Genomic DNA, 21,269 nt, shown 5'->3' with positions numbered 1-21,269 from the left:
TGGGCACCTCTGTGCCTGGGCTCAGGACAGTGCTGGGCACCTCTGTGTCAGGGCTCAGGACAGTGCTGGGCACCTCTGTGCCTGGGCTCAGGACAGTGCTGGGCACTTCTGTGTCTAGAGAATTGTTGCTGCACTAAACTCATAACAATATTTTCTTAGTGAATTAATCTTAGCTACTATAAATTTTTATTTTATAAGTTTACATTTTGACTCTTTTGCAATCACAGCTAAAACTACAATATACTATAATTTTCTTCCTTACTCTCAAAATTTTTTTCCGTTTTTCTAATTACTTTATATTTTAAACTTTCTTTTCAAAAGTAAAGACATAAACATGTTAGCCCAGTTTAACTCTGGGTCAGGATCTTCCGTAACACAGTTCCCACTCCCCATCTTCCCCTCTGGAAGTGGACAATGCTTTCTGGCATTACTCTGAGGCCCTGCCATGATCACTCCTGGAGAGCTGCCCATCTCCAGGTACTCACAGTGGCCAGCTCTGTTTACTTCTCTTCCACCACAGCCCTGTCAGCGGTAAGGATCTCATACAGACCACCTTTGGGCACTGGGGCAAACTGAGCTTGCTGAGGTCTATGGAAGCTTCTGTGATAACAGCTTCACCATGGATTTGGGGGTTCCTTTTCCTCCAGAGCTTCCTTACTCTCGTTCCTCCTCTAACCGTGCACTTCAGACTGAGTTCCAGTTACTCCACATCTATCCACTCATCAAGAACATGCTCTGTGACTGAGCACTGCCCTCACCCACACCTCAGGTTAAGGCGTTTGCCAGCTCCACCTCAGCCATGCTGACTTTCACAACTTCCACACCCTTGGTTCATCTTCTGAAGTAGAAGGAACTTCTCTTATTCACCTCCTAGATGTCATTTATAACATGCTTTGGTGATATCCAATCAATGTTCTGATAGCCGAGTGCTTCAATGACAGACCTGTACCAGTCTGAGCACACGTCAGCAATTGGACCCTAGCCATCGCCCCAGCCCCTGTCTGTCAGTGTCTGTTACTCTCGTCCCTAATAATGCTGACCTCTCTATTTAGAGTTTATTTATTCTTTCATAATTTCTCTCTCTCCTTTCCCTATACTTTACTTTGATCACATTCTCCTCACTTTCCTTCTTCTACTAAATCCCTTCTTCACAACCATTTCACTCCTGTGTGTGTGTGTCCCTCTGCACTTAATTAGGGTTGTCTACAGGAGCGTTGATGAGAGCTATGCTAGTATGCATACCATTAAGTAGTAAGATACTCCCTCTCTGAGGAACTGCCTATGGCTCCCCAGGGTGGGACGGGCCTTACAAGCCCCTTCCCCATTGATGATAGAATGCTAATGAGATCTTTCATAGACAGTCGCTGCTGTTGTGGATTCACGGGTGCACAGCCAGCGTGGACTGTTTCACAGCTCTCTTTCTGACCCTCCAGCTCTTACACGCTTTCCGCCTCCTAGCCAGTGATGGCTCCTGAGCCTTGGAGGAGAGGAGGCTATGCAGATGTGTATTTAGAACTGAGCATCCAACAGTCATTTGTTCTCAGCACTTGGACCAGTTCTGAATCTCTAGTAAAGCAGAAGCCTCGCATCACTTCATTCTCTTCTCACCATCAGAGCTGACAGAATCCGAGCCTGGCAGATGGAACAACCATCGTGAATGCCTTCTACCTGCAGAGTCCTTGATCAATGTTAATACTGTTTCCAGATCAAACAATACTGTCTCTGCCTGACAACAGTAATGGTGGCTTTTGTACACTGGGAGGCCATAATGAAAAACACAAAATAAGACTAGATCAAATCAGTCAAGAGACACAGTAAATACAAGATGCATGTGAGTGGCTGCCATCCCAGCATACTCTTCTACAGTAACTTTTAAATAGAAGTAATGTACAATAACCAATGAAAGTGTAGAAACGTCATGAGACATTTTCTATAATGAAAATATGCTTATTTTAAATAGTACAGTTAGTATATAACAGTAATACTATCATTCATTATAGTTAGTTATCAGGAATTATGTTCATAGTCAAGCCTGCTAGGTTATACCTACAATCCTAGCATGCAGAACAAAGGCAGGAGGATCTTTGTGGCCATCCTGGACTAGATAGGAAGCTGCAGGCCAGCCAGGGCTCATAGAAAGACTCTGTCTCAAAACCAGTAAGTAGTAGGTATATCATTATAATGCTATAGTTTACACTTTCACCAATGTTATCAAAAGTACATACTGAAGTGATAGCTTAGACTTTAGTTTGGGAGGCAGTGATGCTAGAAACTAAACTCAGGACCGGGGAAGTGCAGTCTGTGCTAACTCCTCTGAAGCCAACAATCTCACTAGGTGACAGGAAGTTTTCAGCAGCAATACTATCTTACTGGACTACTATCATATATACAATCCATCTCTGCCCAATACAGCATTATATGGCATACAACCACAGTTCATACTGCTATTAATTTAGTTAATCTAAATGAAAACAGAATAAATGTAAGAAAAAACAATTATACATAATACATAGATAAGTAATCTTTTTATTTTATACCTCATCTCCTTTCAAGTTGTATATAAAATATCTAAATTTTTCTTCGAGATTGTTCTAGCTGTTTTTGAATTGAAAATATACATTTAATTTTTTTAGACTTTAAAATAGTCTCTGTGTGTATATAAAAAATATATTCATGGTATAACTGTAGATATATACTGTATACTATGTAAACAATATAAAGTCTCAAATCTTAAAAAGTATTCTACACACAAATGAAACAGAATTAATCTAGATACTAACGAACACATTTCTAAAATTTCAGTCAACAAAACTTCAAACTCCTTTCCTTTCCTCCAACCATTCATCCAACCACTAAATTCTGGACTCTGAATTTTAAGGAGAAAGGAATGTAAAGTTTAGTTATAAAATCTAGGCCGTTGATTTCAGTATTTTACAGTGTCACCTGTCACCCTCCCCCTGAAGAACTGGAGGTGAGTGTTTTTAGGACATGAACAGGAAAGTTGGCTGAAGAAGTTGCCTGGACAATGTAACATGGAAGAGTAACCATGACCTACACACATGTCAGCTCTTCCTACATGACCACAGCACTGCGGGCAAGGCACACCCTGAGACTTGACTCCACCCAGAACTGAGGTGAGGCTTTGAAGCTGGGCGTCGGCTGCTAAACTAAACCACAGCACATGCCATTTACCACGTGTGTCCGGTGACTGGTAAAAGAAAACCAATACAAACGTGTGAGGATCCAATACCATGAGCTCAAAGAGCTTGCTTTTACCTTCAAACCCAGAGTTCAGGAGGTGCTCCCCCAGGTCACAACCAAATACTCTCTCTTTCAAGATGCCCCGCTGCTTTAGCTTCTGTTTTGTTGGGCGAGACTTCATGAATGTTCGCAAGAAAGTAATGAGCTTGCCGTGCTTTTTAGACACTAAAAGAAAACAAAATAAATACATCTCTTAGTTGTGGCAAGGATTATATTTCAGTTAGCACAAAAAAAAAAAAAACAATCTTGACAGTCTAACTTCAGGATAACCTATTATAGACATTGGTGCACTTTGATCTCCCTAGCCTGTGAGCCTGTTTAATGAGACTGGGAGGAATCATACATACTGTGCCCTCTGATCTTTACATCCAGCCCGCCTGGACAGCCAGCCAGCATCTCAGAGCATGCAAGAAAAAACGGAGTTTGGATCCAGCGTATTGATTTGGAGAGCTTTGCAATGAGAAAGGCTTGCAGGCGGTGGAGAGTCAGCACCCCACCATTAAGCTATTTTCACCCTTTGTACTGTACACTGAGATGGGTCTCAACTCAGTTCCCTGGTCTGCTTTGAACTTGTTCTGTAGCCTAGACAGGCCTTGAACTTATGATCTTTTTGCCTTTACTTCCCAAATAAGCTGAGATATGCCTGAGCTCAGGCATGGCTAAATATTTTTATTAATGAGAAATTTTTACAGCATTTCTAATTCACGGAGTAAAACTGGAGAAACTACTTTCCTTCCTCTTTTATCAAAAAGAGCATCCTATGATGGTATAAAGAATTGCCTAAATTCATCTACTTAAACTTCTTTGAAGATCAAGGCAAGAGAAGGAAATTAATATTTGGAGAAAATATTTTTATCTATTAATACATCGGAAAGTCAACAGTGAATGAACTGAAAACAGGCAGATCCCTAGAAAAGTAGTGTTTGCTAAGAAATACAGCCTGCAGGGAAAGTTATTCAACACACAGCAAATACCCAAAGCTCAGAGATCAGCTGAGGACTAAATAATCTTTCCCAAGGCCTTTCCCCTACTCTGTGTACATGGTTACTCAAGTCTGATTCATGTTACCACAGATTATTCAGCAAACCCCAATCTTTTATATTCTGAACAGATGAGGACTACAGAGGAACTCTGTGCCCCTAGAGCCACTCAGAGCCCAAATGGACCACTCTAGACAGTCAGTTCAGATACTGGTCATCTTTTGTTTCCTCTCATGGGAAACACTATATGCAGATGGAAGCATCTTTCCCATAGAGTACAAGTATCCTGGCTGAGCTTTCCTGAGATGTGAGTCTTCCTTTGCTTTGTCCAGGAAAAGTTCTGGCCAAACTGGAGCAAACAGTCACTCTATACTGCAAAGGTTCAATGGACAAACCTGCATAGTCACTAAATGTTTAAAATATACTTAGAAGCCAGTCATGATGACCTTTAATTCTAGCACTCAGGAGGCAAAGGCAGGTGGATTTGTCTCTGAGGGCAGCCTTGTCTGTACAGTGAGTTCTAGACCAGCCACTGTTACACAGTGAGCCTTGACTCAAAACAAAATACTACTTTTTACTTAGAACCAACAGTATAATTTTGGTGCTACTTTTAATGTGCTCTACGCCTGCAAAAATTACAAACTTTCTTATCTGAAGTTCTTTGCTGGAAAACTAAATGGCATGCTCTAAATTTTACCAATATGTGTTAAGTCATTTATTGTATATTTGGCTAACTTCAGAGTCTGTGACATAGCTGAAATAATAGACTAGTGTGAGCTTATTTTCCTCAGATGCTAGTAACTTGATTAATTAATTTATAGTTACTATTGTGTTTACACGTCATGCATGGAAGGCAGAGGACAACTTTTGGGAGTCGGTTCTCTTCTTCTTGAGGCAGGCTCTCTCTTACTATTTTTGCCATATTTTGTATTCAGGATAGTCCAGGAGATTCCAGGTGATTCTCTAGTCTCTGTCTATGTATTCCAGGTTCCAGACATACACCACAACACCTGGCTTTAAAAAAGCCTGTTTATATACATTTGGGTTAACAGGCTTGTGAGGAAAGTTCTTTTACCACTGAGCATACGGTCAGCCTTTTAGCTCCAATATTAGCTGAGGATACTGAGGGACAAGATGGAAACTCAACATGCTAGGATTAAATAATTCAAAACCAGGCCATTTGCTCGTACTCTTAGCACCTGTATGGTATTACCTAAATGAAGACAGCAAATGTAGGGCATGTGAGACCTTGCTACCAGACAGGCATGAGAAATGGTAAGGCTGAATGAGCTCGAACCCTGGGAATCTCGGAACTGAGAACGACGGGAGTGGAGCCATTCCTGGTCTATCTCCATCTACTCTGGAACATGTAACCATGACACTGAGGACCATGGCAATCAGTCACAGTAGCATAAAAACCTTCAGTTCTCTATGCTAATGAGGTATCTAGATGAATCCCCTGAGCATTCAGCCAATGAGCTTCCTGTCCTGGGCATTCCTCTCACAAAAGCTATTTAATCCTGGGTTAGCCCTGAGTAAGATGAATGCATTCACATCTGCCATCAAATGAAGCTTGGACAAGGATCTTCTCTTTATCAAGGATCACCTCAGGGGAGGCCTTCATCTTAAAAGAGTCATGCCTAAATCTCCCTTCTTTCTTCTAGCCCCTCCACACTCTGCAGGCTCTCACTGTGAATCAGACCAAGTTCTGCCACCAATCCAGTCTCTGCCTTCCCCTCCCTGCCTGGTGCATGGACACCGTGACCAGAAGTATGGACCCAGGAGCTGGTGCCTGACTCTCTGGCAGTGCCTGGGTACAGAGGAGACTGGGAACCACAATCTCTCTGTTTACCTCCCAGACTGTGGACCATCCATTATGGACTTTGTCTGTGCTCAGGAACCCCAGGGGAGAAGTAGGGCGCAGTATGACAACCAAGGAAATGATAGGCTCTTTTTCATTTTTTCTTTTTTCTTTTTTTTTAAGTGGCTAATAAAGAAATAGGTAGGATGAGATAAACACGATTTGCGATCAAAGTAACTCCAGCAGACAGGATGGTCAGGGAAAACTTCTCCAAAGAATATGTATCAAAGAAACAGAAGCTCTGAGAACCAGTGGGGTGCAGGTATGCAATGTACTTACAAAGGACAGGCCTTAACAGAGAGTATGGCTTTATGCCATGGGAACTCACTGACTAGCTTAGCCAATTTAAAACTGGTGATGATGTTAAAAAACCAAAACCAAAAGCAAAAGCCCACCCACTGTGTATGTTACAAAGCCAAAGGTGGACCAATAAGGACCTGGGTGAATACATCATTTTACACTCACATGGAGTTATTGGTTTGCTTCCTCCCCCTTCTTTTTTTTATGGAGACAGGGTATCACTAGATAGCCCTGGCTGGCTTGAAACTCGATGTGTAGACTGAGCTAGCCTTGAACTCAGAGATTCATCTGCCTCTGCCTCTGCCTCTGCCTCCCAAGTGCTGGAAAGTATGAACTTCCACACCCAGCCTATTTTTTTATTTTTTAAAAAAGACTATCTATCTACTGATACTGTATAAGCTCCAAGATAAATTCAGTTTGAAAAGTAAGATATATCAGTTTGTTTATCATATAAAAATGATGAGTAATGTATATATCTTTCCTAAAAATTTAAATTCATACACATATGCGCATATATATATGTATATATATATATGTGTGTGTGTGTGTATATATATATATATATATATATATATATATATATAGAGAGAGAGAGAGAGAGAGAGAGAGAGCGCTAGTTCTTTTTAAGATTTATTTTTATTATGCATATTTGTACATATTCAACTGAGCTCCTCAATAGTAGAAAAGGGAAAAGGACTCTTTTTTTTCTTACTAGAAACGTCATACTTAGTCATCAATGGGAATTAATTACACACTGAATACCACAACTAATTAACATTGATAGGATGAATTTACAATTACGATTCTTTAACTAAACTCTCAATTACAATAAACCCCATTATTCAGAGTACAGTCTTTATTCAACTGGTCTTTCAGGGCACTGGGCTGCTCTCTTCACCGTACTCCCTGGTCTATTTATGTGGCTTTCTTTCCCAGTCAGAGGGAAGGATGTGCACATTTACTGTCTCTAAAACAGTGACGCAAGGTCTGACTGACTAAAGGTGCAATAAACAAATAACAAAATTAAGACATCAGAAGATGTCACTAGTGATTCTAGGCCCATTTGCACTGGAGGGTGCTGGGAAACAGTGTTGGTGTATGGGTCCTCCTTGCTTTTACTGTGTGGTCACCTCATTTCTGCTACCTTTTCAGAACCATTACTGATATATCACATGACATCCAGTCCTGGGAGTGGGAGTAGGAGGGGCGGGCAGGTTTCCTTCTTGAAATTTATATCTTAGCACGATCTCTAAAATAATAGATATTCATGATGGTAACAGTATATGGATTAATCACATTGGATTAGAAAGTAGTTATTAGAAACTAATAAAATGCTCAAATTATCTCAAATTCAATGCTCTAGCAACAAATTGTTCATTTATGTTAGTATTCTTCACTTAAACTTTCTTCCTGTTTCTTACATAATAAAATGACTAAAAGGAACTCACTTTGGATACAAGAAATGTCTCCAACCCTCCCCAATGTTACTAGTTACTCTCTTGAAAGGCAAAAACAAACTTTCAACTCAATTGAAAAGCTGCTGCTGAAGAAGGTAAAGTTTGCTTGCAGGTGTTTAGTGCTGACAAACCCATTCCTAGGGAAACACAGTAACAGTAAAGCAGTAGAAGGGAGGCTGAGAGGGTCAAGGTCCACAAAACAGGCTAGATTAAAGACAATAAAACAATAAAATGTGTAAGAAGTATAAAGTGATACCACTAAAACGAATCACATTTTATATCCAAGTTTCCTACTCTGGAATTAATAATGTAACATATATCACAATACTAACTTTCTCCATATTATTTAGCCACAGTGATTTATCTGCAATCTTTTTATAAACCAGGCAAACCTACCAGACTTGTCTTCCTGGTAGTAACAAGCTTTAGCAGTATGACTTAGTCTACTTGCCAAGGTAAATCTTTATGATAGCAATTACCAGTTCATAGGGAGATACTAAAGACGGCCATTTCTGTAGAGCTAGGTGAACCCTGACACGGAGGTGTGAGACACTGAGGTCTTTAATTACATGACCATAATTCCCAAACAGTCTCAAAGCCGACTTGAGTTCTCATACCTCACCTAGAGCTTCCTTCCCTAAATCAGTTCTCACATATCTTTTAGACTAACAAAACAAGTCTGGGCTTGGCGTAATTTCTGAGTGTGTAATACAGAAGCTGGCTTGTATCTAGAAAATGGCCTCATTAAGTTTATTTGAACATTCATTATTAGTAACATTTATTACAAATTCAGAAAGTCAAGCAGGCAAAACGCAAGGCTGGTGGGGAGATAATTTTGATAAACACACTCTGTGGAGATTGCCCTGATTAAACGGAAGATATAATGAACTTATAAATGTAAATAAAGCTTGTAATGCTTAAAATCCAGAGGTATTTCACACATTGTATTCCAATTCCTACCTCTTACTTTGCTCTCAAACACAGATTAGGTAACATTCAGTAGGAACTCAACAGTGGGAAAGAGACGCATAGGTAACTAACTTCTATATGATATTTAGGCTGTCTTTAGAACAGCCTCTTTATACCAAAGATTCTAAGTCTTAATTATGTACTTTAAATATTTTCTATTACAGAAATATTATTTGTAATTTTTTAAGTTTGCTTTTATTAAGTATAGCAAATATATATATACACCATGAAACACATAGTAAGAATTTTATCTAGACCATTACTAAATTGTCTTGATGGGCTAATATAAAATTCTGTTTTTTGAAAGAAAACCTAAAATATAAATTTTAAGGCCTTCCCTGCAGTGTGATCAACTTACCAGAGTCACATTATGAAAGAAAGCTGACTCTCCCTCTCCCTGCCAACTGCCAACGGTGTCTCAAGAGAGGGATCGCACCTTCCTGCCAACTGTGCCACACGCTAGGCTTCTGTCTGGCTTAAGCTCCTGCAGACCTTGGATACACTGTTGAACATGCTGTAAGTTCATATGTGCAACTGCCCTATTGTGTCCAGTAAACAGTTTCCTTGAAGCTATCCACCAAGTCTGGCTCTTACACACTTTCTGCTTCTTCTTCTATGATAATCTATGATAATCCTCAAGCTTTGTTGGGGAGGAATGTGACATTTGTGTCCTATTTAGGGGGAGTTCTTTAATGTATGAGATGTTTCCAGCAATGGGGTCTTACCATCAAGTGCTGGAAGGCAGCCAAGAGTATTGGCGATAGCTTATAACGCTTGGGCGGAGGTAACCTATGGGACCCCTTTGGCCAAAAATTCAAAGAAAAGTAACCCTTCCTGGAACTGGAGTTTTCATTCACTAGCATGTGGAGTCAAGTTGGACACTATTCCCACATTGTAGGGAAACTCCATTCAAACTATCACAGTTGGGTAACATAAACTATAATCACTGGGGTGAAGAAGAGACAGGAGAAGGAGCAGGGGGGTGGGAGGAGGAGGAAACAATTCTTCTCCCCCCTTTTCTCCTCCCCCCCATAGTCTTTTCCCTTGGGTTGACTGGAGAGGGTGGGTATGGGAGGTGTTCAGAGAAAGGAGAGTGAATATAATGAAAATACATATAAAATGCTCAATGGGTTAATACAACACTGTTTTTTAAATCTTTTATAAGAAAGGCTTGTTTTGTCCTAGTTTTAATCCCAACTCTGTTTAAAGGGCTAATCTTTGCTTAGCTTTTTAACTATGTGTTCAGAGACCAGCTTCAGAACAAACTAACTAGAAAACATGACCAAAAGAAACAGGTCTGTGGTATGAAGGTGTTGGAGAGTCAGGAGCCAGTGAACCAACTGTACATGGATACTTACTTTGAAATTTTACATCTAACTTTGATTATATTGTACAGAAGAGTTAAACCAGTGGTTCTCAACCTATGGGTTGCAACCCCTTCAGGGGCTGAACAACCCTTTCACAGGGGTCACCTAAGACCACTGGAAAACACAGACATTTGAATTACAATTTGTAACAGTAGCAAAATTGCAGTCATGAAGGAGCAACAGAAGCAATTTTATGGTTGGGGGTCACCATAACATGAAGCTCTGTACTAAAGGGTCTGAGCATTGGGAAGATTGAGAAGCACTAAATTAAAGTAATATGAATATTCATGTATCCATTGTCTAGGTTTTCCAAGCAGGGCATATTGCCACATTACTTGCTCACATAGATTTTTTTTCCTGTTTTAAATTAGGAAATAAAGCACTATTGACTGCTGAAGCAGTAGGCTCTCCTTAATCCCATTATCTCTACAAGGAAAACCTTTATCTCAAATTTAGAATTTTTCATCTTCACCAGTGTTTTGTACTCAAACTAGATGTGTCTACAGTCACAAATAATTCAGTTAAGCAAGTTGTATGTTTAGAATTTTAGGAATGAAATCATGATATCAAACTTTCTATATCATTATATATTTTGTGATTGATCCCTGGTACTTGTGGTTCAGGATATTAATTTTTTACTGTATTAATCTTTCCTTTTATGTATACACAATCATTTCTTCTTACAGTAGCCTATTATCAGCTAGAGTTTTTATTAATTTTAATTAACATTGCACAAAGCTACATTAGTAAGTGCTTCTCTGGCTCCCTGGCACCCTGGCACAGTGAGAGGTTTCCTCGGGCATTCATGCTCAGAATCATTTTTCGGCAAAGTATGCCGCTGCTGTCCAATTTTACGTAAAGTTTACCAGCGTCATCTCTAGGATAACAGTCCTAATACTTCACTGCTATTGCACTTCCATGGATGGGCAAGCCCATTCCTCATACCTATGGCCTATTTTGGTTTTTTTTTTTTTTTCATCAATCTCACAAATACCACACGGTACTTGACTTTAACATGCACTCTGTAATTGCTAGTTTAGTAAGTGTTTGGCTTTACTAGTAATTCAGATTATTCTTTAGTGAAATAACTTATTTTTGGTTTGATTGTATTTTTCTTACTGATAGGTATTAATTCTTTTATAACTTGAAAACAAGTGTCAGTTGACTATGTCACATAAAAATCTTTACCATATCTGTAAGTTTGTTTCTTACTGGACATTAAAGCATGTCTTTAGGTATACCACCAATACTTTACGGCATTTTTCTTTATCCTAAGTCATAAACATACTATGATTTCCCACATAAAAATTCAGCACTTCACATTTTAGAGTTCTCTTTCATATATATTATCAACTATTCTATTACCTTTAATTAAATAATCCTGTGTCTACTAATTTGTAAAGCAACCTCTGTTTTGTAAAAAGATGTACAGCAACTTCTGCGAGTCCACTTGCCATTAGTATTAATTTTTTTCCAGTACTTAATAAAGATAAGTCACTTATTCAAAACTGCCCAGTGTTTATAGTCCCATACACTTTCATAGGTATCCTAGAATCAACTTGTCAGGGTGAAAATCTTTGGAAATGTCACTGAATCTGATCCCAACAATAGATTATTTTGGAGAAAAGTAAATTGTTTGAACTACAACGCTGAGTCTCCTAAGTTATGAACAAAATCATTTTCTCTAGAAGGGTCCTTCTCTATCCTTCAATTATTTCTCCTATGAAGGTCTAACATATTTTCTATTAGAGCTAGTCTCAGAAATGTTACAATTTTTGTTGCTATTCTAAATGGTATCTTTTTTCTAAACTACATCCTCTAACAATCTCAGGTAGAAAACTATTAGTTCCAAACCTGCCTCTGTGCTAGCTGTGTGAGTGTGGATAAACTATAATTCTTCACCTATAAAACATTAACAATAGTAACTATGTAATCAGATTTTTGTCACAACTGAACAATAAGTCTAAAACTTACTGCTGAGCAGAAAACTTAACAAACATGGTCTTCTATTCAACAACCATGGCAGCCCCATTATTTCTTAAAGATTCATTTATTTTCTTATGTGTATGTGTGTGTGTGAGCCTCTATGTGCATCATATGTTTACTGTTCTTGTGGAGGCCAGAAGAGGGAATCAGGTCAGTGTGGGTGCATAGAATCAAAGTCAGGTCCTCTTCAATAGCAGTACTCCTAACTGCTGAGCCAACTCACTAGGCCAGCTTCTGTCACTGTAATAATTTAACTGTAGACTGACAGACATATAATCTGGATTTGATTCTTCCATTCCAGTCTTCATATTTGTTTCTAATTTAACTAAACCTCTAAGAAATGTTTAACTTAAATACAAGAGAATGAAGGGTAAGGCTGTCTGAAAGTCAGAAGGAGTCATTCTACTAAGAATCTATCTAAGACAACAAGTAATCAAAAAAAAAAACCAACAAACAAACACAATACCTGCAAGTTTGTTTATAACTACACATAACACAGCTTACAAGAAATTCTCTCATCTGAGCTGCCAATGCTCCCTCCAAAGGCCAAAGACAATAATGATGTAATTCTATTATAATCTCAAAAAATTAAATAAATAGTGTTTTTACATGATTATCTTGCTCCTGGTTTTACTCTGGTTGTTTCTTACATCTCATCATTAAGAATAACTTTGGGACTTTGAGTAGAAAACACAAATGTGAAGAACTTCCCTGTTCCTAATTGATAGAAAGTATAAAATAAATGTGTGATGACCATTACCAGGTGATTTGCTATACCTACTAAGATGATTTTTAGTTGTCTTGCTTTTTTTTATTATTTTAAAATTATGAAAGTGGTGAATTAACTTCAAAACTCCTTTGAGAGACTCTCCATATCTTTTTTAGGTAAAGAGACTAGATGAAGGAGAGTCAGAATTTAACAACTGAAGCCAGAAGTCATGGAAAGTCTTTTGAGGAATTCAAATAAATATTATAAGAGAACCTTTATAAGATAACCATTAGGACTGTTTTTTTAAAAGTACATAAAAAAAAGATACACAGAGGGATTTCAGTGTCACAGCCTAAACAAGGACTTCAAATGTAAGGTTGCTGTTGTATTAAATGACAGCAAAGAAACAAGAAAGACTTTCATATATAGTCCTAAATAGCTCAAGGGGATACAGACAAGAACTGTGAAAATTAACTTATTTTTGGCATGTATTGATGTATAATCTTAAAGGGCTTTTGGAAAACAAAAGTGATCACTATGAGTAAGATCAGCACTTAGCGGGGCATGGCGAGGAAATATTGATACAAATGAAATTTCCTTCTGCAAATAAATAGACTCACAAATTATGTCTAAGTCACTTGAATAGTAGCTCTACAAATCTCTAAAGGACACTTTCTAGACGGTTGAGCAATATTCTAATCTGTAACTCAAGTATTAAAGGAACTTAACTAGAAAAACGTCTAGTAACTGAAATACAGAATTTTAAGAAACCTCTTTCTCTTATTGAAAACATTTCATATCAAGTTCTAAGGATAGATAATGAAGTAACAGACTCCTTTATATTATCATTGAGTCCCTTACTAAAATCAAGTATGAGTTTGTGTGGGCCTATAGCTCAAGACGGCAAGATCCCCTCTGCCTGAGCTCCTGAGAGCTAGATTTGCAGAGTCAGTCTCATAAACACTCTACAGAGCACAGCAAAGGTGTTTCCTGCAGCTCAAACACAAAGCTAAGTTTTTATTAAGGAATAACCAAGACATTCTATCCCTGACTCTATTCTTATGTCTATAAATGTTCTGGTATAGCCTTTCTCTGACACTTTGTACAGCTCTGTAAAACAATATGAAAGAGAAGAAATCCTTAACCAGTTATAATTACAGAACAACAAGTATTCATGGAATGAACGATATTAGAGATATTAATGAGTTTAATTTCAGTTTTTATTAGCACTGCATTCTAAATGAGTTACGTATATCTAATCACTATTATACTCTTAGAAGTCTATATTCAGACAGAGATATTAAATAGAATGATTACTTTCCCATTACGTGCTATGTCAAGGGCTATGAGAACACTGGCATTAATGCCTTTCCTCTTTCTACATATCCAGCAATATATTATCAATACAACCTAGCACCCACATTTTAGGTCTCTTCAGTTTCTTTGGTACTATTCTGCATCTACATAATTGGCACTTGGTTAAAATGCTAGTCACCCTACTTGAATATTTTAAAATACATACTTGAGCCAATAACCTAAAAATTGAAAGGTTTTATAGGTTTTCAATAATAAGAGAAATTCAGTCCAAATCTCCCTTATCTAAAATGTTTGGTATCATAAATGCTTTAGACTTCTGATATTTTCAGATTTAGACGTACATATCTATCTATCTATCTATCTATCTATCTATCTATCTACTTAAATATAAATTTGGATTTTTTTCATGTACCCATGGAAAAGAAAAGGAGAGGGGAGCAAACCTCAACATGAAATTCATGTATGTTCCACATGTGCCTTATATTTGATCTGTGGATAATTTTGTATAATGTTATAGTGTGTCCCCATTTTGACTGATTTGTCCCATGAGGTCTGGTACAGAAATTTTTTTTACTGTGGCAACATTTTGATGCACAACATTTAGAGTCCTGAAGCATTTCAGACTAGGGACTTTAACCCACGGTCTGATGAAGGTGAGCCCTTTGCTGGCTAGGCTAGTGAAAAAGTACTGGGCCAAGAATATGAAGATATGTTTTTGATGATGATTTTTGCTAGATTACAGACAATCCATCAGTGCAAGATCTTAATTTAATAATATAATAAAATGTTTCACAAGGCAGCACAAATCTAGATTCCAATAAAAGTACCCCCCAAACATAAAATTCTTTGGGAACACAAATGTCAAACAGCATATATATCTCAAAACAAAACAACAAAACCCTCAAGTCTAGGGAAATATTTATGTTTTAAATACTTTATCAGGAACATTATCTAAAACTTAATTAGAAAACTCTGTTTTAAAGGGGGGGCTTCCTAAATCATCTTGAGAAAGAATAGTATAAAACTTAATATTAAAAAGTTACCATTAAAGTTATAGCTTAATGTCTAGTATATTGAGTTTAGTTCTTTTTATTTTGTTCCTGGGTGCTTAAAATTAGAAGGAGGAGTCTTTATATAACTAACTTATATAACATACATCACATTCTAGAACCTAGGCATAAAACTGATTTTACTACATGATAATCCTATTGGTTATTTTGGTTTGTTTGTGTCCAAGTTTTTAGACAAGCATAAAATGCCATTTATTTTATGATTTTTGTTGGCCAACTCCATATACATTATAAAGATTAACTTTGGGCCTAGGTTTTAGAAAAGAGGTTACTGCAGCAAAAGGAAAAAAAAAGAATGGTAAGTTTTACCTACAAAATTCTGGGCTTCTGCAGAGTGATGTTCAAAAGTCAAAATCCTTAATGTCTTCTGCAGGAACCACCGAAGTTAGCTTCTATTTTTGAAATCAGGAATATAACAGTTGTCCAACTTTGGGCTTCATGCCCTTATTTCCCAAACATAAACTTAAAAACTCTATGAGTAAGCTGAGCTTCAGCTTTTAATATGTTCTTGATGTTATTGTAAAACAAAACAAAAAAAAAGTACAAATGGTTTTGAGGTTTTTTTTTTTTACTCTATATATGATTAAATATTCTGAAAGTTAAAAAACACATGATTCTGTAACTGATTCAGGTGACAGCTGCAAGAGGCTGCCAGAGAGAAAATATCTGGAGCCTGCACAGTTCTCACAGTGATGTCTGACATTCCAACTTCAAAGGGAGGAAACCAGGTATCCTAGGAATGCCTGTCAGGTCCTGCATGCTGGATGTAAAATGGCACACTGGCAGTAATAACTCTCTGACAGTTATATAATAGGCTCTCATTTGCTGATGAGGGAGATGAGGAGTCATTTCAAAGCTATTGCTGACCTGAAAGCAATTCAATGGCTCTAAAGGCTCTGAAAACTAGGTCTGCAGTCATTTTCAAAGAGTATCTTTCAGTGATAGAAGAACAGCTCACATGGAAAAAACTAAGCAGAAAACAGGCAACAGGCTTCTCTACACCTAGCACAAGCACTTGTATGGCATGCCTAAAATATATGGATATTTAAATAAGACTGTGTCTGCAAATGACACCAAAGAAGCATCAGACTCCTGTCCTTTACCAGAGGATATAAAACACACAGTTACAACATGGAGCTTTTAAACACCGTGTTCCCTGGGAAATGTCCTAACATTAGATAAGGCCCTTGGTTATCTGATTTTCCAGGGAACTAGGACTCCTATTAGAAATATCCCAGAGGCTCAAATCTAGATTCTCTAACTTTAGGTTGATATAAATAAGCTCGTAGATTTTTTTTCAGCTGAGAGATACTTGTTTTCATTTTTAAATTTCAATTACGAACTAAAATATATGTGAGTGGTTTTTTTCCTCAACTCTTTGCAAAAGCAAAGTGTGTTTTTTTTTAATAACTTGGTGACTTTACCAACTCAGTTATATAAAAGACTATGACTAATTTCATTTCTAAAAGTGGAACAAAAGGAAGATTTGCATTTTACCAGAAGCGAGTAGGAGGAAACTTGAGATAGATATAAATTCCTTGATGCTGAATGTATTTTAACACCAGAATGAGATAATACACAGGTTACAGATTTTTAAATCTGCTAAGAGGTTTAATATTTCTTGGGCTCTTATTTTTCTAGGATGTACTATTTGGTAAGTATGATTTCAGAAAGAAATATATTAATATGTACATTCTTATAAAATGATAAAGTTAAAGTACAACAGCCACATATTTTAGGGATATCAAAGTTAATATAGGTCTACCAAAATACTATGTAAACTTCTAGGAAACAAAATTTTAGAACCTTAAACTCAATGGCATGAAAATCCTCTTTCCTGGATATTTTTTTCCTTCTTCGATTAGATTCAAGTATAAGCATCCACTTACTACCACTGTGTATTCTATTAGGCTATGAAGATTGGTATGGAGCATTAGTATTGCCATAGATGGGTTAGGAGCTGTAAAAGTTTTACAGCAAAAGGTAAAAGTTCTAAAAAAATATATATATAGGTATTTTGAGAGTATGGAACTTACATAAGTTTCTTTAAAGGCGAAAGTTGCCTCCTTCCTTCAAAATTTTGAGATCTTTAGCATTAGAACCTATTAGAACCCCGTTTCCTTCATGATAGAAGGAAATGAAAATCCAAACAGCTACCACTTACCTTACAAGGAATGACAGGTGTCAAATATTAGCCCTGTGTCAGGAAGCAGGAATTGTTTTCCCCATTACAATTTCTTTCCCCTTTGATCTGAAAACTCTGGTACTCTTCCCTTAGTACATGACTGACAAAGAATCTGACTCAGCTTTTCAGATCAAGTTTAGTTAAATTTGGCCGAATAACTCCAAAGAAGGGTAACCAAAGGAGGGTACAGAAAAATATAAGAGGGTTTCTACTTTTTTTCTCCTGTAATCTCCCAGTTAATTTTAGATTTCTGCTCTCTTCTACTAAGTACAAAACATTATTATCCAACACTTGAAAGGCGAAAAGTTACGCTTTCAGATCATTTTGTCTGAGTAACAGGTGTTTTTTTTTTTTAAGTTAGCTATGAAAAATAACTTTAAATTCTGGAACTTCTCTACCTAATGTTTTAAGAATTACAATATTGATTACAATTTAAGCAACGGTGGGTCAATCTTGAAAAGCTAACATAGCTAGGCGGCTTTGTGTTTTAGAGAAAATACTTACTTCCATGCCATGCTGGTGAAATAGCATAATGAAAATGCTCTATCAAAGCACCACATAAGCACTATGTCTCTGAGGAGACACAGTCTTTCATGAGTGACGACATGGTCCTTGGGAAGGACAGTGCTGGAAGGAGCAGAATGCTGGCAGGAATGGGGAAGACAGACAGGAACTTACTTCCTTATGCTAACCAAGCAGACTTCCCAGAACCTGCTAAGGTCTTAAGTCAGCCTTGCTCACTTTCCTCTAATCGAACAATGAAATAGTATTAGCCCACAAGAAACACTCACACACACACACACACACACACTCACATGCATGACTGTCTAATGATGAAAATCTCTTGTTATATTAACTCAGGTTTAGAAAACATTATTACCAAATATGCTGACCAGAAACAGTAGAAAAATAAGTATTTCCTAAAAATCTCTGGGAAAATAATACCTGTGCAGTACAACTGACAAATTTTACTTTAAGAAGTGATTACATCTCTACAAACAAAACAAATATTAATGTTATTATTCAATTTCCAGATAAACACTGAATCACATACTCTCTTAAGATCTTAGATTAAACACGATCTAAAAATACCTCCAAGGAATTAGTCCAAAAGTAGTTTGAATGAAATATTGAATGACGGATTGTGATCTCCTTACCTCTTGCTGTGATGCAAGTTTTAAGATCAGTATTTAAAATTACTCCGTGACTGTATTTAGCAGTAGACTCGGCAGGCAATGGTAGCTGTGCATTCTGTGCAACTGCTTACAAATGAAACACAATCACAGCAGCTCAGACCTTATCCAGCACCAGAGGGCTCCTGGCCAGGTCTCTACCGCCTTGGACGTGCCAGCTGTTTCCAGGTTCCCCCTTTCAGAAGGACTTGGCCTGGATTTCAGCCCTGTTTGAGTCAGCCTCGGTGAGAGCTCTGCCTTCAGGAACTTAATCCTCCTCTCCCAGCCTGCAACAGATCTGCCACACCACAGGAACGCCCCAACTAAGCTCACACTTGCAGAACAGGCTTCACCAGCATGGCTCCACCCACAAGCCTCCCACAGGTGAGCGTTTCCTGGTCATAAAGCAGCCCTAGGAAATTGCAACTGTGCCCTTCATGCTTTGCCAGTTACTTACTATTTAGTTATTTGTGTTTGCTAAGTGGGTGGGAACAGTATCTGAAAAAATGAGGCATGTTAAGCCAAAGTAAGACAAGAAAGGTACGAAACCAAGTAGGAAGTAGTGTTAGTAAAAGGCTGAGTCACGAAACCCATTGCAACAGGCTGAGGGAGCAAACCTTTCAATACCTCGGTTGATACTAAGTTGCGACTGCTGTGCTACTGACATGTTTTAAGACGCATCCGTTCACACAGCCTCCCTCTGCATGAAAAATTTTGAGAATGACAATTATACACGTATCATAGAAAAGAAAAGTTTGCTCGGAATTGAAAATCTAGAATTTCCAAAACGAACTTTCATTGCACAGTGTGAGGCTCAATTCATCACTGACTCCAAGGTACTTCCTGGCCTCTCCTGGAGACATTCATCAGCAAAGGAGGCAATGCTTAGCAAACTCTACCACATAAGCACTCATAAAACATCTCTGGTTATCTGCACAAGTACTACACTCTGGAGAGAATCCTCATCCTACATCATCTCCACTGAACTGGATTTTAAAAAATAAATAAATAAACAAACAAACAAACAAACAAACTAGAAAACACTGACATACTTCCTGCTCCAATTGAGGTTTTACCAATTCCAATTAAAATTTCACTGTCATATATTGTTTTCTTCAACAAAATCATTACTAGGTACCGGACATAATTCTAAGTACTTACAAAAATCTTCATCCAACTCTATAATGCTGATGCTGTTATCTGATCTTAAAAATGAAGAAACCATGGCAGAGGTTGAGCAATGTACCAGGGCAGCATAGCTATTAAGCAGCAGAGACAATACCCACCAAGTATTTACCACGCATCATGTGAGATTCTTGGCTACACTTATTCTTTCCTCTGTTTTTTGGGCATAGCTCTGAATATAAAACTGTTGCTAAATGTTAAGCCACATTAAAAAAAAAAGAAGAAGAAGAATGATTAACTTGGTTTTAAAACACAAAAGAACACAGAGAATCCCAAGTGTGGCAAGAAAAAAGCAAGTAAACTTTCTGGCAGTGGAAGAGCTGTGGATGTGAGGTTTTACTAAATAGGATGTAAGACTCCTAAGATTTATTCATGACAAAGAAGGTGTCTTCTTTAATTTCAAGTTTAAAACACCTTCCCCCCTCCAAAAAGAAAATCATTTCTTTGTTCAGTACTAAACAAAGCAAAGGAGGGTAAGGGAGAGAAAAGAGGGGGAGAAAAGGAACAAAGACAGGGTGCTGTGGGAATGTTTGGTTGGTAAACTGCTCTCCACACAAACATGAATACTAGATCCCCAGCACCCAGACAAAAAGCCTGGTGTGGTGGAGGTGTCTATAATCCCAGCACATGGGAGAAAGAGACAGGCAAATACCTGGTGCTCACTGGCCAAACAGTCCTGCTGAACTGGTTAGCTTTGAGTTCAGTGAGAAACTCCTGTCTCCAAAAATAAGGTGGAGGGTGACTGAGAAAGACAACCAACAGCAACCTCTGGACTCCACATGCATGCAAGGGTATCCACACCCTACACACAAACACAAAGAATCAAGATGGGAACAGAAGAAACATATGACGTAGAAAGTCACTTTGCTAGCACCAAGTGCAATCCACAAGGCCTTTATATTTCTCAAAATATTAAGAGGTAAGAATAAGTATATTCCATAGAAGTTTACGTAGCTGTGAGAGAACCGAGCAGACCATACCAGTAGCTCTCAAGTTAAACCCAGAGACTGTTCTCTGCCGTGTGAGACACACAGGAGAGTGTACTGATGCTGGCAGATTTCGGAGTGAAGTTTCCACTATGGTTAACTGTACTGGATGACGTCAATCCCCTGCTTTTCATAACGCACTGCACAGCTAGTTATGTAAGATGTAACAACTTGGGAGTGACAAGAACAAGGGCCCTCTCTGTGCTATTTCAGCAACTTTTTCTAAGACATTTCAAAACGAAAAATTTGCAAGTACCTTTAACTGAAAAATGTACTGTGTTGTGTCAACTACTGATCTCTTATGGCAAAGGGGAGGTCATCTGTCACTCTCCTTCACATTAACACAATGTTTAGAGCTGTCTAGCTGTGAAAACCCCAGTAGGACGGGCCTTGGTGCTTGTAGGAGGCCAAGAGAATTCACTGGGGAGGCAACTGGCTACATTCTTAACTTTCTACTATAAATA

General features: G+C 37.9%; 1 protein-coding gene across 1 annotated transcript in view; it reads right to left on the bottom strand.

Moving 5' to 3' along the window:
* Positions 1–3,188: 3,188 nt before the first annotated feature.
* The window catches only part of Arhgap32 (Rho GTPase activating protein 32), a 119,147-nt gene continuing 101,066 nt past the window's right edge, over positions 3,189–21,269 (bottom strand). Inside the window, exons 11-12 of the mRNA XM_028776217.1 lie at positions 3,277–3,426; positions 3,189–3,208 (exon numbers count right to left, since the gene is read on the bottom strand). Of these exons, the coding sequence (XP_028632050.1) occupies positions 3,189–3,208; positions 3,277–3,426 (170 nt within the window). The remainder of the gene's footprint in view (positions 3,209–3,276; positions 3,427–21,269) is intronic.

This window comes from Grammomys surdaster, unplaced genomic scaffold (genome assembly GCF_004785775.1).
Source record: "Grammomys surdaster isolate TR1022 unplaced genomic scaffold, NIH_TR_1.0 266, whole genome shotgun sequence".
NCBI lineage: Eukaryota > Metazoa > Chordata > Mammalia > Rodentia > Muridae > Grammomys > Grammomys surdaster.
The sequence above is the reverse complement of the archived record's forward strand: the minus strand, read 5'-3'. Positions and strand labels throughout refer to the sequence as shown.